Below are 22,376 nucleotides of genomic sequence, written 5' to 3' on the forward strand. Positions count from 1 at the left end.
CCCTTAAAAACAAAGGTTATTCTCATTTCATAAAGAATCTTTCATTTTCAACGGTTCTTTATTGTTGAAAGAGGTTATTTATATTTTTAAAAATGAACTCTTCACTGAAATCTTTTTTTGGGATGGGAACTAAAAATAGTCATTCTGCAGCATCGCTTTGAAACCCACCTTGAGTTTTTGAGTGTAAAATATCTGGGGACAACCACCCAGAACATTATAACCTCATGGCAAAGGAAATGGAAAATCTAGGTTGCTTATTATTATTATTAATATTCATATGAGATGGTATTTTTGCACATTTTCATTTTGTTAGCTTTTGGAGATCTTAGAAAGCAGATCAGAATGGAGATGTTATCAGATTTTGAGGTACCTCACATATGAAAGCCAGGGTTTAAATCCACATACCAGCTTCTTCATTCAAACCAGAACTCAGTCCAAATGAGATGCTTTGAAGTCTAGAGCTTAGAAATGCCAACAGATACCCTTTGATGGAATAGTTACCCTCTTGATTATTTTGACTGCGCATAAGTCCTGGGTCTCTGTTGTTTTTGGTTGAGAAAACGGTCCATATGGTTGCTCTCCAGACTTTTTTGTCGCATTTTAGCTTTCGGCAGGGGTTGAGAGAAGGGTAAATGACACAATTGTCATTTCACCCGACTGTCGCACTCTTACGTAATTAATTTGCAGACAGGTCATACCACACAAATGTAATTTTGAATCATAATTGATTTATTTCTTCCGTTATAATTATTCACCCCCACCCCTTCCCCGCAGCGCTATGACTCATTCTGGGACAGCAGACTTGCATGCTAACAGATGCAATAACATCTGACTATAACAGTTTAAGTGTTAAAATTACCATAACCACAATATCTACCAAACTACATTATTTTCTAAATGTATTGTTCCTATAAAAAACATAATAAATTAGTATGGGATTTCCATCAAATTAAGAAGATTTCTGAATATTTCTGTCTGTTTGTACTAGCTACCCACAGTTTTCTGGATAAAATGTGTTGAATTTATATCAAATTTCTGTGGAACATTTGGACTGAAAGAATATTTTCTCTTGTGTCTCTTAGAGTGTTATACAGCAAATGGAGAGGACTACAGAGGTCGACAGAACCAAACAAGTCTGGAAGGAGGGAGGCCATGCCTTTTCTGGAATGAGACTTTCCAGCATCCATACAACACCATCAAATACCCCCATGGGGAAGGAGGTCTTGGACCTCACAACTTCTGCAGGTCAGACAAATACTGTAGGGGTGGAAGGACGGCAAAATAATAGTGAAGTTCTATGTCATTTTGCATGATGAATGCAAATTTGCACATGTTTAGCATCGCAGAAAGTGTAACTCCAAGGGGTTACACAAAAATGAAATTATACTCTTAAAAATAAAGGTTCTACGGTTCCATGAGGAACCTTTCCATTAAAACAGAAGGTTGTTTATAGTAGAAAAATGGTTCTTTAGAACAGTGTTTCTTAACTGGTGGGAAGCAAGACCATTCTCAGTGGGTTGTGGGAGTGTGCAGTCAAAGAAACGACATCAGCAATAAAAAATTTTATTCTAAATGTTTTTTCTGATGTGATCCTTTTATTTTTAAAAAGGCATGCATGAAAGCTTTTGACACTTCTGTCAGATGCAGTTTAAGTAAAAAGTGCCTGAGAAAAACGCACTGGCCCTATTAATGTCAGTGTCATTATTCTATTGATATTTTCATAACTTGTTAAAAAATAACTAGTCTCTCACCTGTAGCGTGCACTCTTCAATTGCACCCACAAATGTGGCAACGAACCCTATATATCATTTCACTAACGCGCAAAAGGAACTATGAACATGCAACGTGTGAAAAAAAGGTAAAGTACCAACAAATCACATAACTGGAACTTTGTGTGTTAGCTGGGAAGGATTTGCATGAAGGTATGATATACATTCTATTCAGGAGCAGTTTCCTTTTTTCATTAACCTTTAACCTTTAACCTTTTCATGAACTTTTTATACAATTTACAATTTATGTGTATGTTAAGTAAAGGGGGATGGTACTTGTGTGTGTGTCAACATTTTTTGTGAAATAAATTTGCTTTATATATTATCACTGAACAAAATTATAAATGCAACACTTTTGTTTTTGCCCCCATTTTTCTTGAGCTGAACTCAAAGATCTAAGAGTTTTTCTATGTACATAAAAGGCTTATTTCTCTCAAATATTGTTCACAAATCTATCTAAATATGTGTTAGTGAGTAATTCTCCTTTGCCAAGATAATCCATCCACCTCACAGATGTGGCATATCAAGATGCTGATTAGACAGCAGGATTATTGCACAGCTGTGTGCATATATATATATATATATATATATATATATACACACACACACACACACACACACACACACACACACACACACACACACACAGTCATAGAAAAGAATCGGCATAGAATAAAATAATCACACTTTGTTGCTTTGCAGCCTGAAATGAAGACAGACACAGTTTTTGTTTTTTCCAGCTGTATACTGTATGCTCAGTGCAACTTATAACATCCAAGTGAAAGAAATAACGCCAACATGTCAGAGAAAGTGTAAGAACATTTTCAGAATTATTACGGGGACTGTTCCTTTAAATAACAGAATGCATTTTAAGAGGGAACAACCAAGAGGGACACTGTTGCAAAATTCTAAGAGACATTGTGTGATTTTGGCGATGTGTTATAAGAATTTTATTGACACATTCTTCAGTGTCAGAGTGTCCTGGTGTCTCCATAGTCTAAAACATTCACATTCTCAACATTACAGATGTTTTATTCATTCAAGTCTCTCTGTCTTTGACCATGAACTGTATTTATATCTATAAGCATCTTAAACACAGATTTAGTCTTTAAACCACCATACTAAATTATTCTGAATTTGTTTTATGTTGTTGGAGAGAAGCATGTGCGCTCAAAAGGTTTCTCAGTAAGTCACACTGCAGTGTTTGACTGTGGTCCATGAGTGTAGGTTTATTTTTTTGTGCCTGTCATTATGTGGACTCAGCAGGGCTTGAAGAGTTTACATTTGCAAAGTCGCCCCAAATCCCTCTGTCCTGAAAAAAAAAAAAAAAATGCAGCCGAGCAACATTGTGGATGACCGATAACCTCTTTCTATCTTCAGCTTCTTTATTCTAGATGCACAAACTAACCCACAATGCAAGAAGCAAAACGTCATTGTCATAGGCCTGTTTTTGTAATAAAAAAACGGGTAATCTGACCGGAGTCTAATCACAGATATGCAGAAGCTATTTGGGCTCATGCGCACGTGTAACACAATATTTCAGCTTTATACTTTTTATAAAGTTTGTCAATTTCATAAAAAAAAAGGAAAAAAAGAAAATTCTAATTCTGGCTGAGTAGCAGTGTTTTCTAAATCTTCTGGAGTTTAGAGTTTCTTACAGTTTCCTCAGCTGTTATGTCACTCCTCGGACTGACGATAGTAACTGGAGTGAGATCAGAAAACACAAAGAAGGTGATGAGAGATGACATGTAAGAGCATGCTACTGCCATACTCTTTTAAATGCTTAAAGGGTTAGTTCATCCAAAAATTAAGATCATGTTATTGTGTACACTTCTTTATTACTTGAATCCTATATGATTTTTTTTTTTCATTAAACACTAATCTATGACTAGGAATATGACGTGTATGGAATACTTTTGTGGTACTTTGATGATTTATTATTTTTTTTTGGACAAAGAAAAACACTTAAACTAGCCTTATTTGCTGATCTTAGCTGTTTTAAGCTAGTCTCCCAGTCTAAGTCTATAAATAAAGCTATTTAAAAAAACCTATTTAAAAAAAGAGATCTAAACAGACCTACATAGCAAGTTTGGCCAGGCTGGAGGAATGTCACCCTTTATCTTTTTCTCTCTATTTTTGTACTCTATTAAAAGGAAGAATGTACATGAGGGTGAGTACATGACAAAATGTAAAAAAAATTATCTGGACAATCCCTTTAAAACAGCCTGTCTGTTGCTGTTCAACCATGAGGAGTGGTGCTGTGGTGACTCTGTATATGTGTGAGTACAGGTCCAGCAGACTGTATGATATGGGAAGTGAAAGCCAGATTCAGAACGGCAGACAGAGATTAAGTGAAGAGAGGGTGATCACGGTCAGGAACACCAGTGTTGATTTTAGGCACACGGTTTGCATGGTGTTATGTCTGCTGGGTGTGTATATAGGAATGGCTTTCTGTGTCATAACAGACTTTAGGTTTTGGCTAAAGACTGGCTACAGCAAGGGAGACTTCCAGAGCTGCACTCGGATCATCCAGAATTCCATAATCAATCAATCAGTCAATCAGTCTGTCTGTCACATATACATATGGTATGAAGTACACTCCTGATCAAAATGATAGTAGATTTTTTAAAAGTTTACAAGAGCCAGGGAAAAGGAGACAAGTGTATGTTATTAAAAATATGACAAGCATGTTTTTATAGTCTCGGGTACGTGTAAGAGAGGAATGCTTCTGGAAAGCTGCAAGTGTGTATGTTTCTCTAATGATGTCATAAACTGTTTGCATCTCTTTGTTGGCTTGTCTACACGCCATTTGACTTGAAAGGAGGAAATGCAGTCTTGGCATGTTAAGAGAGCCAGAGACCGAGAGGAAGAGAGCAATGGATGTGCCAAGTCCTAGTATTCCTCACATTTCTTCTTTATTGTGAGCTGTAAAATAGCTATGAAAACATTGAGAGATGGGGCTGAGAGGAAGCTTCCTATTAATTGTGAATAAAAGGAGCTATGAATGTTGGAGAGAGTGAGACAGAAAGGTCTACAGCTCATCAGCTTCCTATCAGACCTGTTATCCACAGCGTGTTTTATATCTTGCCAATCATAAAGCTCAGTTAACTTTTAACACTGCACTAATAGCAATGCTTAATTTAGGTTAATAGAAACAAAATGGGTAGAAATAGTACTATTTAATTTGCAAATGCTTGTATTTTACTAATTTTTGTGTTTGTTAAAAAACACCAAAACACACCATGCAGGGCTCCAGACTGTTACTAAAATAGTTGCAATTAAATAAATAAATAAAATTTTGCTACAATAATTTAAAATCAAGTCAGAAAATTCAGTATGCATCCATATACTCTTTTGTTACATATAATGTCGCAATACTGCGCACCAATGTTTCCCAAATGCAGCAGCAAACACAGTGCGAGTCATGAAGTTCTATTCACAAACAAATAACTCCTCTGAATCATTCGAAAAGATTCACAAAATCAGAATCAAACTTGCTCAAGAATTAGCATTTGGAATTAGACTCACACAGTGAATCATTCTGATTTCCTCCATGGTATTGTGGATCCATCATAGTACTTTTTGTAGATATAATTTTATGTTTTATCCATTTATTTTCTGAATTTGTTGAATAGTTCTGCATGATGGTGTATGTTAGGAAGGCCTGGGCAACATTACAGAAGTAAAATGGGCTGTGAAACCATTCCATGTTGACTTTAAAAGTCCTTAGAGATATTTTTGTTGCTGCTTTGTATGTTGTTTCCAAGAGAAACTTTAAAGTTTAATTTTCCATACTCAATCTGTCAAGACTTTAGCTTAAGCGAAAGTGCAAGCAACCGTTAAGCATTTGTGCATTTTCTGTTTACACTGTTTACTTAGCTGTGAAATTGAATGGTTTGTTATCCACTTTCAAATGTCAGTTCAGTGAGGCGGGCTTGAATTGTTGTGGTTGTATCGACATGTAATGCCACAGTAGTGGCTGTTTGTGATATAGATCGGAAAAATGATCGGTTTCTCAAAGGTGTTGGACGAGCATCTCAAATTATTAATGTAGGTTGAGCAATTCAGTCTACTTAAAGCTACATAAAATGTAGCTACATTAATAAGTATGCCATTGTTTATTTTCCTGCTTTGTTGTTTTCTTTCGATTTAGTAGTATAATACTAGATCTTAGCACGTGTACAGGCTTATACTTGAGTCTCACTCCCGCTGTAGCATATGTTTGCCATATTGACTGAGCATGGCTCTGAGCATATTAGGCAAATTTCCCTTGCTCATATTTGCTTTGGATACTGGTAAGCTGCAGCGGGCTAATAGTGTGGCTAAGGTCAACGTTAAGGAAAAAACTATTTTCAGTCCTACCCTACTATAGATTTTACAACGCTTTTGTTGTTAAAGAATCCCAGTATTTTTATGAATAGCTCTATGGCAGAATTTTTTAAAGTTTATCATAAATTTTATGATTATGGTGCATAAAGCGGTTATTAAAGAGAAGCGTTTGAACACAGGCCAGACAAGAACAGCTGCTTTTCTCTCAGTTCAGATGGCCAGTAATGCTGAAACAAATTAGAGCAAGAGAAAAGTGAAAAGGAGCCAGAGAGTGTTGCAATAAACCATAACAGCTCGACAAATTGTTCTTGCACATCACATTTAGTGTTGCAATGATATTTGTGGTCACCGTAGAAAGGCTTCTGGTTTTATTTGTGAACTGCACAGAAAAATATCAACCTTAAGTTGTTCATAATAATTGTGTTCTGCAGAAGAAAGAAATTTACACAGGGTTGGAATGGCATGAAGGTGAGAAAATTATGACAGAATTTTTTTTTTTAATGAACTGTCCCTTTAAGAGATGGATACCATAATTTAATGACAATTAAATGACAAACATTTGAGTCCATTTTAATCGCAGACTTTGATTGCTGTTATCTCAGTTAAATCTCAGCAAATCTCATCTGTTCTAAAACTCTAGAGGAGAAACATGAAATTACTGAGAAACTTTGCTCAGGGGAAATATCTGAGAAGTAAGAGGCTCTATTTGCTCTCCTTATCATTGCTGTCTACAAGAAACAATTTAAAATGAAAGAAAGCAGCCAAATGTCCAAGACCACTAATGAAAATGCTTCTTTCTTTTTTAATTTTAAACAAATATGAATTTTACCAATTAAACTGTCAGAATGGCAATTTAAGTGAAAAAAAAAAAACAAATAAATTATATATGGTCTTGGACTTCCCTGGCTGTTTACACAGTATAAACATATAAAATTGTGTATTTACATAATATGACATTTTACACAATATGAAGAGTGATCACAAATGGTGATGGTAGATGTATCCTAGGGGCAGTTCTAAAGTCTTGCTATCTCCTTAAGGAGGTTATAAATCTCCAAAGGCAGGGGTAATTCCCCATCCCATTAACCAGTCCAGACGGATGATGTCCCCGTCATTACGGTAACACATGAAAGGCCCTGAGATACTTTACTCATTCACTGAAGGGACTTGACCCTGCAGGATTAACCGGACAAACACACACACACACACACACACACACACTTATCATTGTAAAGTACACTCTTGCACACACACACACATGCACATACAAGTCCACACATTTGAGGAGTCTTGGGGGCAAACATGTCTGCATTTGGTGATCAAAGCAACCTATTATATCTGGTCTGGAACAGCAGCACTGCATTTTCTGTGGCTATGCTTTGCTCTCACCTTTGAGGGAAGGAGGGTGATTGATTAGAGGTTTTTAAACAGATGAATTAAAGGATTAGTTAATGGGGAAAAAAACGAAAATTCTGCCATCATTTTCTCATCACATCTCATTCTAACACTGAATGAGTCTTGCATAGAATACAAAAAGAAAATTTTGCTGCACTGCACTGATAGAAATGAACTGACTGAACTGGGACCACCGCTTTCAAGCATAAAAAAGTACTCGGAATCAGTATGTAATTATCATAAAAGTAATTAATATGACTTGTAAACAGACAATAGTTATATGATATGGTTTTGTTTGATGAACAGATCAGAATTTCAGTTATTTACTCATCATCTTCCCCTCCAGTGAGCTGTTAATGGTTACTAACTCGTGTTTGAGTTATTGAGTTGAACTCAAGGACCAGGGGTGCGTTTCCCAAAACCATAGTTGCTAACTAAGTTAGCAACTTTGTTGGTTGCAATGCAATTTCCCATTGCCAACCAGCTAAGTTCCTAACAGGTTAGCAACTATGGTTTTGGGAAACGCACCCCAGATCAGTTCAGTTCATGAACGAATCATGGAGATTTGTGACGTGATTCATTGAAAAGATCCTCTTCAGGAGAACTATTTGTTTACAGTTTAGAGTACGTGCCAAGAAGAGCTATCAGCGCATAGCAATTTAAATTTCATCTGTTACATGGCTTCAGAAGATTTGTAATGTAGTATATGAGTAGTACCGACCATTTTTATTGTACTTTTTTTAAAAATAATTTTGGAGCTTGGCAGGCCCCAGTTCTCATCCACTTTTATTAAAATGAGTGTCCAAAGCTATTCTTCAAAACTTCACTTTTTGAGTTCTACAGAAGATATAGAGTTATGCAGGTTTGGAACAACATGAGGGTGAGTAAATGCTGACAACATTTTTATTTTTGTGTGTGAACTTCCATTAAATGCTTGCCGTATGACCCCAGAGGCAGCCAGGATCGAATTAAGCCATATAGAAACCTGGCACAAAGTATGAGTATGTTTATATATGTCTGCCAACAAGACAGATTCCTCTTATAATCTAATCTTCTCCACTGAACCTCAATTGCCCTCAAGACTTCAACTCCAAACAGGTGTCTTTCCTGAAGAGGAGAATACATTATTCAAAAAAGCTATGCAAAGTAGCCATTATGCCATTATTTCAAGAGTCATAATGAAAATCCCATCAGGCGTAGGGGTTTGTTGATCTTGATGGTCGAAATACACACTCGGCTCCAAAACCAGACTGGTTTGTTAGCAGGCCAGATCTCATTCTCCTCAACAGAAAAGAAAAGAAAGGAGAGAAAATTGGAGATGTTTAGCTGACTCCAACCTAAGGTTAAGTTTCCCCGCACACAAAAAAGAAAGCACATGAAAAGACGCTTCACTCAATACACTTTCCTGTTGTAAAGAGAGAAGAAGAGAAGCTGGAAAGTGTTTTTGATAGGGGAAGAAAAGACCGTGGCACACCCTTTTGATTCCACCTCACAATGGCTGAAATCAGATAGCTGTCGCCTCAGGGTCGAGCTCGAGATGTTGCATTGTGACTCCTAAAAGACAAGAAGAATAGCTTTTCTCGCAATTATCGTTGTTTCTGATGGTGTGGGCACCCGTAGTGCACGTGAAGGGGGATTCGGTCAGAGTTTTTTATGATGAATGTTCAGTTCATGAAGAAATCAACCAATCAGTGCCTCGTCTGGCTGTGCAGTTGTAATCAATACCCTGTTTGAAGGCTTTTTAGGGTTTGGGCATCAAGGTTTAAAGTACACACCAGAGAGCTTAAAGGGGTTTTGAAGCAGACAAAGCCGAAGAACTCCGCAGGTCACTGTCTGGAAAGGAACAAAGCCCTTCCCCAGGCCCTCTCGTAGACGGCGAGTTGGACATGCTTGGATGGACAGGGCAGGGAGAGAAAGAGGCTCAATAAAGCACATAGGTTTCCGCTGTAGGGGGTGTTTCTGTCTGACTGACAACCTTTTAAAAGGCTTTTCTCTTTAGTGACAGCTACGCTTGAACTAAATTATCTGCTGTAACTAACCAAAAGCAGCGACTCTACTATCTTGACATTTTTTCAGTAGCGTGAAAATCTTTCAGTTGTTTTTTAATAGCTTCTTGTGAAAAATTAGCTAAGAAGAACTAAGAAGACGCTATACCATTCAAAATTAGGTAGTGTTGTTATAAATTACTTTTTATTTTAGAATATGATTACTTTTATTCAGCAAGGATTCATTAAATTGATCAAAAGTGACAATAAGGACATTTCAAATGTTACAAAAATATATCTTTCAAATATATGCTGTTCTTTTGAGTGTTCAATTCATCAAAGTACAATAACACCAATGTATCACAGTTTCCACAAACATATCAAGCAGCACAACTATTTGTAACATTGATAATAAGAAAAATGTTTCTTCAAATCAGCATATTAAAATGGTTTCTGAAGGATCATGTGACATTGAAGAATGATGCTGAAAATTCAGCTTTGCATTATGGGAATCAATTACATTTTAAAATATATTACAATAGAAAAGTTTTATTTTAAACTGTAACAAAATTTCACAATATTACTCTTTTTACTGTATATTTAATCAAATGCATGATAAGAGATTTGTTTCAAAATATTAACACATTTTACAGACTCCAAACTTTTGAACAGTAGTGTAGACCTTATGTGCCAGAGAAACAAGAGAGTTAATTTAAGTAATATGGTTAATAAAAAATTCACTGATTCATTTGAATCATTTTTTGAACAAATCACTTGAATGAATTATTCACTAGGTACGTTTACATGGACACTTTTTGCTTCCATAGGAATGAATTCATTCTAATTGATGAATCCGAATGTAGTGTTTACATGAACGCTAAATAAATTGATCGGGTTGATATGCGCGTTTATATGTCACAAGCTTCTGATTGGATTTAATCTTTTGACATGTGCACACTGCATTTATAAACAGAGTTTCCTGCTGTTGTCGCACACTGTTTTAAAAAGCACACTTGGTATTTATCTACTTCAGGTCCTATAGGCGACAACCAGCACATTAACTGTTGTGCAATGCTGCTTATTTTATAAAGCAGTAAAAGTGCCCCCTCAGGCGCCCAAAACCAGTCGTCTGTTGGTAAAACCAAAAAAGTCTTCAAGGTGCCATATTATGCTAAAATCACTTTTATAAGGTGTTTGAACACAGTTGTGTGGCCGCAGGGTGTGACAACAACCAGCCTATAATGGTAAAAATCCACTAACTCATTGTTTAATAATATAAGTCTCTCCACATGAGCAGTTCCAGATTATGACAACATAGTCGGTGAAAGTGTCGCCCATTTGAAAACACTCTCTGACCTATTAGCATATACACAGCCCTGAGTGAGAAGCAGCGGTCCGCCATTACTGTTCTCTTGCTGTAGCTGCTGGAGATACTATGTCAGTGCCAAAGAGCCATTAAAAGTGTTGTGTGTTGGGATGCACCAACGAACATAGGAGTCTCCATAGACCGCTGAGGACATGGTGGTTAAATTTCATTTTCAGAGGAAATGTCCCAGAAAAAAAATTGAAAGGTCCTATACTTTGTGCTAGCATTTTACACCGGACTTGACTGCCTCACAAACAAGGGTCAGTTCAGCGCTGAAGTTGTGCAAAGATTGATTCTGAAAGAGGGATAGATATCAACGCTTCAAGCACAAACGTCCGGACTCTAGACAAAGTAACTATCACACATCATATTTTGTTTTCCAAAAGAGCTTTTTGGCTCTCTGTAAGGCTAGTGTTGTTAAAGCTACCATTGTCTCTACCCGTTTTCACTGATTTTGCCTTCACGTGCTACCAGAATGATCGTGAATACAAATGTGGTAGTTAAAAATTGCGTTTAGTAGCAGTTTGTGAGGTCAGTAACACAGTCACAGTAACACTGGTATGCCCGTGAACTCTTGAAGCTCCGCACTCTTCTGAGAAGAGAGGGTTGCCAGGTTTTCACAACAAATCCCCCCGCGGACATGAAATAACCCACCCGTAGCAACAGTGTTAAAGTAGCCCAATTCCGTGGGAAAACTGCGAACTTGGCAACACTGGAAGGGAGGCGGGGGCATCAGCTCATTATCATTTAAAGGGGACATACACATAAACAGCGTTTTGGCTCATACCTTAAAGTGGCAATTTCAAGAAGCTATAAAGTCTGTGATAAAGTTGAGATAGAAAGTTGAGATAAAACTTTACATACACAATGGGGACATCAGAGAACAATTTTAAATGTTGTATCAATGTATTCTATGGCACCTTTAAACAAGGACTGCTGCTCCACTTCACAGACGCTGAGTGAAAGGGGAGTTTTATAAGTATGAGTTTTATTTATTCACTAGGAAGAACAGCTCGTTCCACGCGTCATATATCATTACTCTATTTCTATGTCACTGAACATGCGCAGTACTTTCCAGATTCTTATTTTAATCCGATCAAGTGTTTACATGTCCTCTCGCTTGGACTTCAAAAAAGGAATAAACCACCCCTTACAATCCGATCAAAATTTTTTGTCAGATCTGGCCAATTAAATCTGATCACTTTAATTCAAAAACGTTTTGTTCAAAGTCACTTCCCTAACAGTGATTTTAACAGTCTGTCTTTCTCGCACAGGAACCCAGATGGAGATGTTCGGCCATGGTGTTACATCGCAGATCTCGAGGATGGAATCTACTGGAAATACTGTGATATTCCGACTTGTCAAAGTAAGAGTTTGAAGTGAAAATAACATAGAACTGACAATAAACAATGAGCAAAAGCTACATTAGGAACTAGGCCAAAAAACTTTGAGTTCCCATTATCTGGATTATAAAACTGATGCAATTCCACCTTTTTGGAAAGGACTCTAATTGCTCCATCAGAAATCACACTGTCCCAGCATGCACAGATATGTTTGTGGTGCTTGTCATCACTTGATTTTTTTTGTGGTCTCCACCCAGAGACTGTATACAAGAGTTTGTGTGTGTACTGAAAGTATGTGTTTACTTCAAAACATTAGATTGATAATTAATTCAATAATAATTCAACCTGTATTCAACATTGTTTCATACAATTAGTGCAGACAGATTCTTTTCTTTCTTTCTTTCTTTCTTTCTTTCTTTCTTTCTTTCTTTCTTTCTTTCTTTCTTTCTTTAATTCTTCGTATAAGTAAGTCTTTCTGTGTGTGTCTCACGGGCATGTATGTGTGTGCATGTGTATACGAGTACTAACTCATTTTCCTGTCAGTCAGATTTGTATAATCCCACTAAGCGTGTTTTCTACTGTACTGGCAGAGAAACAGAATGTGTGTGTATGTAATACGATAGCCCCTGCTCCTCAGTTTCATCTCACTAATCACAACCCATAAACAAGAGCTGACACATAGTATCACAGGATGGGTAGAGTGTGAATACAAAACTGTACAGCTATTGCATACATCTATTGAATCAATCTCAGTAGTTATAGCTTAGTCTGAAGTTCACTTCCAGTACATTTGAAAATTTTACAGCTTCTCAGTACAGTGTATATCATTCGTGATAAGTAAATGTATAAATAAGGATGGTCAATTTAATGTTAATCTAGTTCAGTTACTAAAATAATAATAATAATAATAAAAATAATAATGTGATTAAAAATAATAATACAAAAAAAAAAAATGCATTTAATAACCGCTGGAGTAATTCATGCTTAATATACTTAAATTATTTCGGGAATTTGTGTTTCCAAAGTCATTTTGGATCATTTCTGCAGTGAGGGATGGAAAATACAGTCAGTTCAAAATATCATATTGTTTTATTGTACTTAGTTCATTATGTCTAAAGCCCTGTCCACACAAACTTGTTTATTTTGAATGGTGGTGTATTTTCAATCTTTTATTGGCTGAAAGTTAAACTACACAGATGAATGCTATACTAAAAAAGATGGCACTTCCATCCTTGTGTTTTTCAAAATCTCGAACTTTACGTTTTAAACTTTTTTAAAAATCACTGAGACCACCTTTAAACTGCTTTTTACTTTTCACACAACTCACTTTTTCTTCAGAAAAATTAAAAAAAATCTAGTTGGCAATGTTCGTTTGGCCATCCATCATGTATTCTATTTTGGTTTTCCATACTAGTTTGAGGCCTGCGTTTCAGAGTTCATAGCCCATCTCAGGGGTTGTGATGCTTGACTTTAGCTTAATCTCCAGTTGATCAAAAAAGAGCCATACCCACTGTCCAGTACAATTACACTCACTGACCCATTTCTCAAAAAGTGCCATACACACATTAATCTGTCTGGATGTGCCTTATCTCTGTGCCTGAGTGGAGCTAACAAAGCCCACCCAACTAATGCCTCTCTAGGCTGAGACTGTCTTCAGTGGCAGGCAAATTTAGGACAGCTTTTGTGACAGCCAGTTGTCTTCTGTGTTAGGCTCACTGATTTGGGTCTGGTTTACCTTAAATGTGTTTGTATTTACCGGCTTGTAACCCATCTTTTTTTTTTTTTTTCATGTCCCAGATTCCCGTCAGTTTTCAGGGCATCGCCCATATCAAGTACAGCCCTTCATATGCTCCCGTTTCGGCTTGGGTATCATTAGATGGGTCTTGGGTCTTGGGTGGTGCCCTAAAGCCACGATGCCCACAATGCTGGCAATGAAAGCAAGACGATTTGTTGGCCTTTTTAGCTCCAGGCAGTCGTTATGTTGTAAAATCAGAAAGCAGTCGGCACAATTGTAGCATCACAATCGACACGCGTACGTGCACCTTAAGCTGTTTCCCTATTTATTACATGGGATGAAAGAACAGAATTTACCCCAATCTCCATTAGGCATGCTGTCAAGTGCAAAATGACACTTATTCTTTTCAGTATGTATGAGAGAGGTAGATATTTGCCCTTGTTTGTTCTCTTTAGGTGTTTTTTCCCCCTCTGAATAACAGTAACCTGTCTTATATGTCTGGTCATGTTAACCGTCTCTATAGACTTATTGTATCTTTTATCAACACATATACACATATTTATTCATTATTTCATATTATCTAGAAAAGGGATGTAGAAAAACGTACTCGGTTACTAAACGTAACCTCGGTTCTCTCTAGAAGAGCGAACGAGTACTGCGTCTTAGCTAAGACGCTACGGGCCCTTCTTGCCACTTCCCGCCGAAACGGGTGTGGCCCAACCTATAAAAGGAGCTCGAAAAGGCTGACTCACCTGATTTTTCATCTCTTCAGCGAAGCTCACGCATGTGTGTGTGTGTTCGCCCGTTCTCTTAAGAGAGCTCTCTCGTACTGCGTCTTAGCTAAGACGCTACGGGAACCCAATGTAAAACGCCGTGCGCGCAGGGATCACACACCAATAAACCTGAAGCAACGCCCAGGATTTACAGTGCACAGTCACCTGAGGGACTCACAGAGAGTCCAGGACAGAAAAGGGAAAAAGCCCTCCGTCCTATATCTAGCAGCATCCGTAGATGCGGCAATATGACATCACACAGCCGAGGCAAGGCCTGACCAATGTGGCAATGCGGGTCTTACGCAATACTGCCCATATAACAGTCGGCAGCGCATAGCGCTCGTGAACTCAGAATTCCCCTCAGGGCCCTGATTCGACTATACCGACAACAGCCTTGCTTACAAGGCGGGGACCTCCAGGTTATAGAACCTGATAAATGTAGATGGCGAGGCCCAACCTGCCGCCATACATATATCCTGCAAGGAGACCCCAGTAGACCACGCCCACGATGAGGCGACGCCTCTTGTGGAGTGTGCTCTGACGCCCAACGGGCACTGAAGGCCCCTGGAAGCGTAAACTAATGCTATGGCGTCAACTATCCATCTGGATAGAGTCTGTCTCGAAACAGCCATTCCCTTGGAACGTCCACCGAACGAGACAAACAGCTGCTCCATCTGCCGAAAGGCAGCAGAGCGAGACACATAAGCTCTTAAAACCCTGACAGGGCAAAGAAGACTCGAGTCTCCATCCTCCCCTGACACCGGCAGGGCAGACAGGGCAATAACCTGAGCCCGAAACGGTGTGTTGAGGGATTTCGGCACATAACCGTGCCTAGGTTTGAGTATGACCCTTGAGTCATTGGGCCCAAACTCCAAGCACGACTGGCTCACCAAGAGCGCGTGCAAATCACCCACACGCTTCACAGAAGCGAGAGCCAACAAGAATACTGTCTTGAACAACAGATGCTGAAGGCTAACCGATTGGATAGGCTCAAAAGGGGGACCCTTCAAGGCCTCCAAAACCGCCGCGAGGTCCCACATAGGGACTGACGGAGGTCTGGGAGGATTCAGCCTCCTAGCTCCTCTGAGGAACCGGATGACTAAATCGTTCCTTCCTATTGACTGACCGGACGCCGTTTCAGAAAACGCCGCGATGGCCGCCACATAAACTTTGAGCGTGGATGGGGCTCTGCCCTTATCCAACAGCTCCTGTAGGAAGGAGAGGACCTCCGTCACCTCACAACTAAGGGGTGAATAACCTCGAGCTGTGCACCAGCTGGAGAACACCGACCACTTCGAGGCATACAGACGTCGTGTCGACGGAGCTCTAGCCTGAGTGATGGTATTTAGCACTCCCACTGCGAGATCAGCGGGTAACCGTTGAGCGCCCACACATGGAGGGACCACAACGGTTAAGGGTGCCAAATCGAGCCCCTGGCCTGCGAGAGGAGGTCCCTCCTCAACGGTACCGGCCACGGGGCGACATCTGGAACCATGGTTGGTTCTTCCAAAGAGGTGCTACAAGCAGTATTGAACATCTCGTTTCTCTCACCCGTTCTATCACCTGTGGAAGGAGGGAGACGGGAGGGAACGCATAAAGCGGGCAGCACGGCCATCTCCGTGACAGCGCGCTTTCTTTCTTGGAAAAGAACGTGGGGCAGTGAGCGTTTTCGTGGGACGGAAAGAGGTCCACCTCCGCCATGCCAAATCTCTCCCACAACAGCCGGACTGTTTGCGGGTGTAGAGACCATTCGCCCGTAGGAACATTGCCTCTGGACAGCCTGTCTGGACCCAGATTCTGCAGTCCAGGCACATGCACTGCTCTCAGCGAGCGTACGTTGCGCTGAGCCCAAACCAGGAGGCGTTCCGTCAGCCTGCACAGGTTTCGGGACCCGAGACCGCCCTGGCGATTTATGTAGGACACCACGGACATGTTGTCCGCACGGACTACGACATGGTGATCCTTGATATGGGGACAAAAGCGCGTCAGCGCGTTCTCCACTGCCAGCATTTCCAGGCAGTTGATATGATGGAGCTTTTCCCGTTCTGACCATAGGCCAAAGGACGGTCTGCCTTCGAGCAGCGCTCCCCAGCCCGAAGTGGAGGCGTCCGTCGACACCATTTTCACACTCGGGGAAGTCCCCAGGCTTACACCTGATCGGTTTCTAGCCGTTCGCTGTCCAAGGTGCTAGAGCCGCAACACAGCTCTGATCGACCTTAAAATGCAGCCGGCCAGACGCCCACGCTCTGCGCGGCACCCGAGCCTTCAGCCAGAACTGCAGGGGGCGCATGCGGAGCAGGCCCAGCCGCAGAACCGGAGATGCTGAGGCCATGAGACCCAGCATCTTTTGACAGTGTTTGAGCAAAACGGTCGCGCCGCAGCGGAAAGAACTCGCTGCGCTCTGAATGCCCATCGTGCGCTGTGGTGACAGCCGCGCCGTCATGGAACACGAGTTCAGAACTATACCCAGAAACAGGATCGTCTGACTGGGGTTCAGCGAACTCTTAACCCAATTGACACTGAGGCCGAGCTTCTCGAGGTGATTGAGTAAAACGGCCCTGTGGTCCACGAGCTCCGCTCGTGATCGGGCCAGAACCAGCCAGTCATCCAAATAATTCAGCACTCGTATGCCTCTGAGTCTGAGAGGAGCGAGCGCTGCATCCATGCACCTCGTAAGCATTTTGAAACTGCGTTTCATCAATGCCTTGTTCAGCTGTCTTAGATCCAGTATGGGCCTGAGACCCCCGTCTCTCTTGGGCACCAGAAAGTATCTGCTGTACAGCCCCCCCCTCGCTTTGAGCTTGAGACACAGGCTCTACAGCCCCTTTGCTCAACAGTTTTGTTATTTCGGCCCGAAGTATGTGTGCTACTTCTGTTTTGACCGTAGTTTCGACGCGCGCTGAAAAGCGCAGAGGGTGTCGAAAAAAAAACTGTAGCAAGTAGCCTCTCTTTATAATGCCTAGCACCCAATCCAAAAACCCCTGGAAGCGCTGACCATGCATCTGCATGAACGGCTAAGGGCTGGATGCGAAGCGCGCTCTGTTGACCGGGCAATGGCGGCGCTCGGGTGTGCTGCGCATTTGAGGCGGGGAGCGCGCTGATCACAGCGGGCAGATCTCTCCTCCTCGACCCCGTCCCGGTGCTTAACCGACTGGGGGAAGGCTGAGCAGGTCCCGTGGGACTTGATATGTCTGCGAGTAACTGTGGGCTGCATATGTGCACATTTACCACTTTCAACTTGCTGTCTGCCTGTGCAGAGCGTACGTGCACGGGCCTCGTTTTTACAGAAGCCACGCGCCGTATGTGACATAGTGTATGTGGGCACTGGGGAGTGGGCACGTTTACTATGCGGCGCGCTCGACCGATCTGTGTCGATCTTATGTGCGCGAGCCCTGTGTGCAGGGCTGTGCTTACATGTGGAGATGGGCACTGAGGAGTGGGCATCGTCACTGCATTTATAGCACCATCGGCCGTGGCCGGACGAGCGTGCACGGGTTTTGTTTTTTACAGAAACCACATGACGCGTGTGACATAGTAATTGTGGGCACTGAGGGGTGGGCACGCTTACTATGCAGTGTGCGCGATCGACTTGAGTCGCTTTTATGGGCGCAGGCCCTGTGTGCAGGGCTGTGCTTACATGTGGAGATGGGCACTGAGGAGTGGGCAACGTCACTACATTTATAGCACCATCGGCCGTGGCCGAACGAACGTGCACGGGTTTCGTTTTTACAGAAACCACATGACGTGTGTGACATAGTGATTGTGGGCACTGAGGAGTGGGCACGTCTACTATGTAGTGCGCGTGATCGACTAGAGTCGCTTTTATGGGCGCGAGCCCTTTGTGAAGGGCTGTGCTTATATGTCGAGATGGGTACTGAGCAGTGGGCATCGTCACTACATTTATAGCACCATCGGCCGTGGCAGGGACACCAGAACTTACACCATTTTCGGGAAATATCTGGGTAGCCGTGATAACGGTTATCGTGTGCAGGCAAGCGGGCAACCGTACAGGCTTGCGCATTGCAAAAAACGCTGAAACAGTCACAATCTCTGGAACTGAAACAGCGGCGCGCTTAGGTGAGAGCCCGGCCACAGCGGAACTCGTACACCGGCGCTTCGTTGAAGCAGCCATCGTGTGTAGTGCCGACGCAGCGTCATGCAGCATGCATAGATGGCTTTCCTAGGATGGCTTCGGGGCTCCCGGCCTCACCGTAATCCTCTGCCGCGGTCCGACGGCCGGTAGAGCGAGAACGGGGGTCTCGAGCTGCGTTGCTGAAGCTGTTGTGATAACGGCTTTTGTGTGCAGGCAAGCGGGCAACTATGCAGGCTTGCGCATTGCAGAAAATGCTGAGACAGTCACAATTCCTGGAACTGAAACAGCGGCGCGCTTGGGTGAGAGCTCGGCCACAGCGGAACTCGTACACCTGCGCTTCGATGAAGCAGCCATCGTTAGTAGTGCCGACGCAGCGTCACACAGCAGGCTTTAGATGGCAACACTGCTTTTGCCGCCATCCAGCAGAGGGCGGACAAAGGTGCGTCGCTATCGCCTGTTCCACCGGCGGAAGTGAGTGGTAGTTCCTGTTTTTAGCATCATCAGTGTGGAGAATGCTAGTGAGACAGACGAACGAGTTCGCGCTGAATATGGAGCGTTCCAAGCCTTCGCCACCTCTTCGTGAAGCTCAGGAAGAAATGAGGCGGGCTTTGAGAAGTACGCTCATCCGAAAGGGAAATACCATCCAGCCGGGAACGAGAGGGGGGGCGCTGGTGCAAACCACTCGCGGCCAACACGAGCATTCGCCCCGGCTCCTTCTCGATGTCAGCTCGTCTGCTGGGCTTCTGAGCAGAAGGCGCGAGATCCTCGGAGCTCGCCCAGCCCTCACTGCCCGAAGCTAGCAGAGAGCGCGTGTCCTCTTCCCCCGACGCGGCCCTGAGATCGGCTTCCTCGGACGACGTGCCGGCAAACAGCAGGCGCTGCCCACCGGGAAGCGATGCAGGGGGGGCCGGTGAAGCAGGGCGAACCGGCGAGCTCGGTTGAGCCGGAATCCGCTGGAAGCTATGCTTTTACGGCGCCTCAGCGCAGCAGAGAATGCAGGCTCAGAGAAAAAGGCCAGGCGAGTCCTCAGAGTCACCATGGCAACAGCTCGCAGTGGGGGCATCTGCCGTCAGCGAGCGCAAGTGCTGCATGTTCTTCACCCAGGCAGGAGACACAGATGACGTACCGGTCTCCCTCGCTGAGTGGGGCTCTGACGAGCCGCAGGAAGGCATCTTAAAAAAGACGCGAGCTCTTTTACGAGTGTGTGTCGCAGGGCGAACACACACACACATGCGTGAGCTTCGCTGAAGAGATGAAAAATCAGGTGAGTCAGCCTTTTCGAGCTCCTTTTATAGGTTGGGCCACACCCGTTTCGGTCCCTTATTGGTCTGATGTTGCATCAGCCCGCGCTCGATAGGCTGTGCAGTTGCCGCAGAACAATGAGCGAACGAGCCGTCTCGCCTATGGCTGTGTACTGCTGCAAATGCGCTTTACAAAAATACAAAATTAAGGATAATTTTTTGCTTCAGTATTTCGTGAAAAGAGACTTTTCCCGTAGCGTCTTAGCTAAGACGCAGTACGAGAGAGCTCTCGTAAGAGAACTACAGATATGTCTTCTTGTCTGTAATGGTGGGGCTTGATTTTTATGTGTATGCTGATACACTTAAAATATTTACATTTATTTTGAAACAATTTTAACTTTAGAAATTGCTAGTAAATTCCAGAAAGAATTACAAAGGAAAGAAAATTAATGTATATACAAAAAATATATGACATTTGTTTTAGAAACTGTATTTTCCTGTAAAACATGCAATGATCTAATACAATTATTATATATTTTTTACATTGTGGCACTGATTCAAATCACTCGATGTGCATATTAACATGATGGGACATGTTTAATTTCACTCTGATCTTTTATAGTAAGTAGATATTCAGCATGTAGGTTTGGTGCCAAATAACTGGGATGACTAAGAGTCAAGTGAGAGTCATAAGAGAACCAGCTGCATTCCTTTATTTTCTTAAAGTGAACAACAACAGCACCTGTTAAAGGTGTTTTTTTGGTCTTTAATCAATAATCATGCTCAGTTATCAGTCACAGGTGTGTGTGTGATGATTGGCTCAAGGTGATGTTTAGATATGCTCTTTAACCTTCCAGAATAACAGATGAGAAGACGAGAAGAGATGCTTCACTGACACTGTCAAATAGGCATGGGAGTGTAATCTAAGGTTTTAATCTTTGTTTTTATTATTTATTAATTTGATAATTTATATTCAATGCTACTGTGAAAACAACTTAGTGAAACTAACTAAATGTTATCATATGTGAATAAATAAGCTTTCCATTGATGTATGGTTTATTAGGATCGGACAATATTTGGCCGAGATACAACTATCTGGAATCTGAGGGTGCAAAAAAATCTAATCGCTTTTGAAGTTGTCCAAATGAATTCTTAGCAATGCCTATTACTAATCAAAAATTTAGTTTTGATATATCTACGGTAGGAAATGTACAAAATATCTTTGTGGAACATGATCTTTACTCAATATCCTAATGATTTTGGCATAAAAGAAAACTCAATAATTTTGACCCCTACAATGTTTTTTTGGCTTATTGCTAAAAGTATACCCCAGCGACTTAAGACTGGTTTTGTGGTCCAGGGTCACATATGAACAACCAGTCAGAAACTACGGTGATTTAAATCTAACAAACCTTACAATACGCACAACCTCTTTATGTGTTTGAATCACTAAAGATAACCGACTCATAAGAGTCATTCATTTGGAAATCCGAATAAACTGGGCAGAATGTATGCTAATGATTCACTAAAAACACTCTTAAGCTGCTTTTGTTCAGGAGCTGGAATGCACTGGATGTGTTCTATGTTTTTATAAAAAAAAAATTACAAAAAATAAAAGAAAGAAAGACCGACTCATTCACTCAGAGTCATTCATTCAGGAATTGAGCTGCAGTTTTTGGGCAGTATGTTTTTATTCCCTAAAAATACTGACCTTAAGAGTTGCTTGCTCAGGATTAAGACGGCACTGGTTATGCTGTTTTTGATTCATCTGCTCCAGTGGATGATTGCATTTGCGACTTGAATGCAGATCAAATTTTTATATGGTTATATGAATTCCCTCCTCTCTATCATGACATCATTTATCTCATGACTGACTTAGCAGACTGATGAAATACATATAAATGACATACATATAAATATGTGTTAATCTTCATTAACAGCAATCCCCACTCAGCAGATGTTGATGAACCCTCTTGTGTTTTGGGAAATCAAAGACAGGTGATATTTTGTATTCCCTTCTGTCTTTTTAAATTCTTTGGGCCACTGTACCTCATGACCCAGGGCCAGTCCAACGAGGGATTGGAGATGAGATCTGTAGAGCTCTTTTCACTGTTGTTTCACTCATCTGCCCTCTGAAAACACTTTAATTATTCTGTTTCAATTGAGAACGCCTCCCTCAATCTTTAATTAAGCATGCAGTCACTCCCTAAAGGCCGTGGCGGTGAAAAGCATTGATCTTAGCTTCAATTGTGTCGTAACATGGCCTCAGGCACGACTAGTGCAATGTGCTCGCCACCTTGCAGATGCACAACATGGGAAAGTATGCCGTGAAGTTGCACAGCAGGGC

General features: G+C 41.6%; 1 protein-coding gene across 2 annotated transcripts in view; it reads left to right on the forward strand.

Annotated features, from left to right (window-relative positions):
* The window catches only part of kremen1 (kringle containing transmembrane protein 1), a 66,571-nt gene that overhangs the window by 25,722 nt on the left and 18,473 nt on the right, over window positions 1-22,376 (forward strand). For both annotated transcript variants that reach the window (XM_059548676.1, XM_059548675.1), the window contains exons 2-3: window positions 1,083-1,245; window positions 12,119-12,210. In XM_059548676.1, the coding sequence (XP_059404659.1) occupies window positions 1,083-1,245; window positions 12,119-12,210 (255 nt within the window). The remainder of the gene's footprint in view (window positions 1-1,082; window positions 1,246-12,118; window positions 12,211-22,376) is intronic.

Source organism: Carassius carassius, chromosome 4, assembly GCF_963082965.1.
Source record: "Carassius carassius chromosome 4, fCarCar2.1, whole genome shotgun sequence".
In the NCBI taxonomy this organism is placed as follows: Eukaryota; Metazoa; Chordata; class Actinopteri; order Cypriniformes; family Cyprinidae; genus Carassius; species Carassius carassius.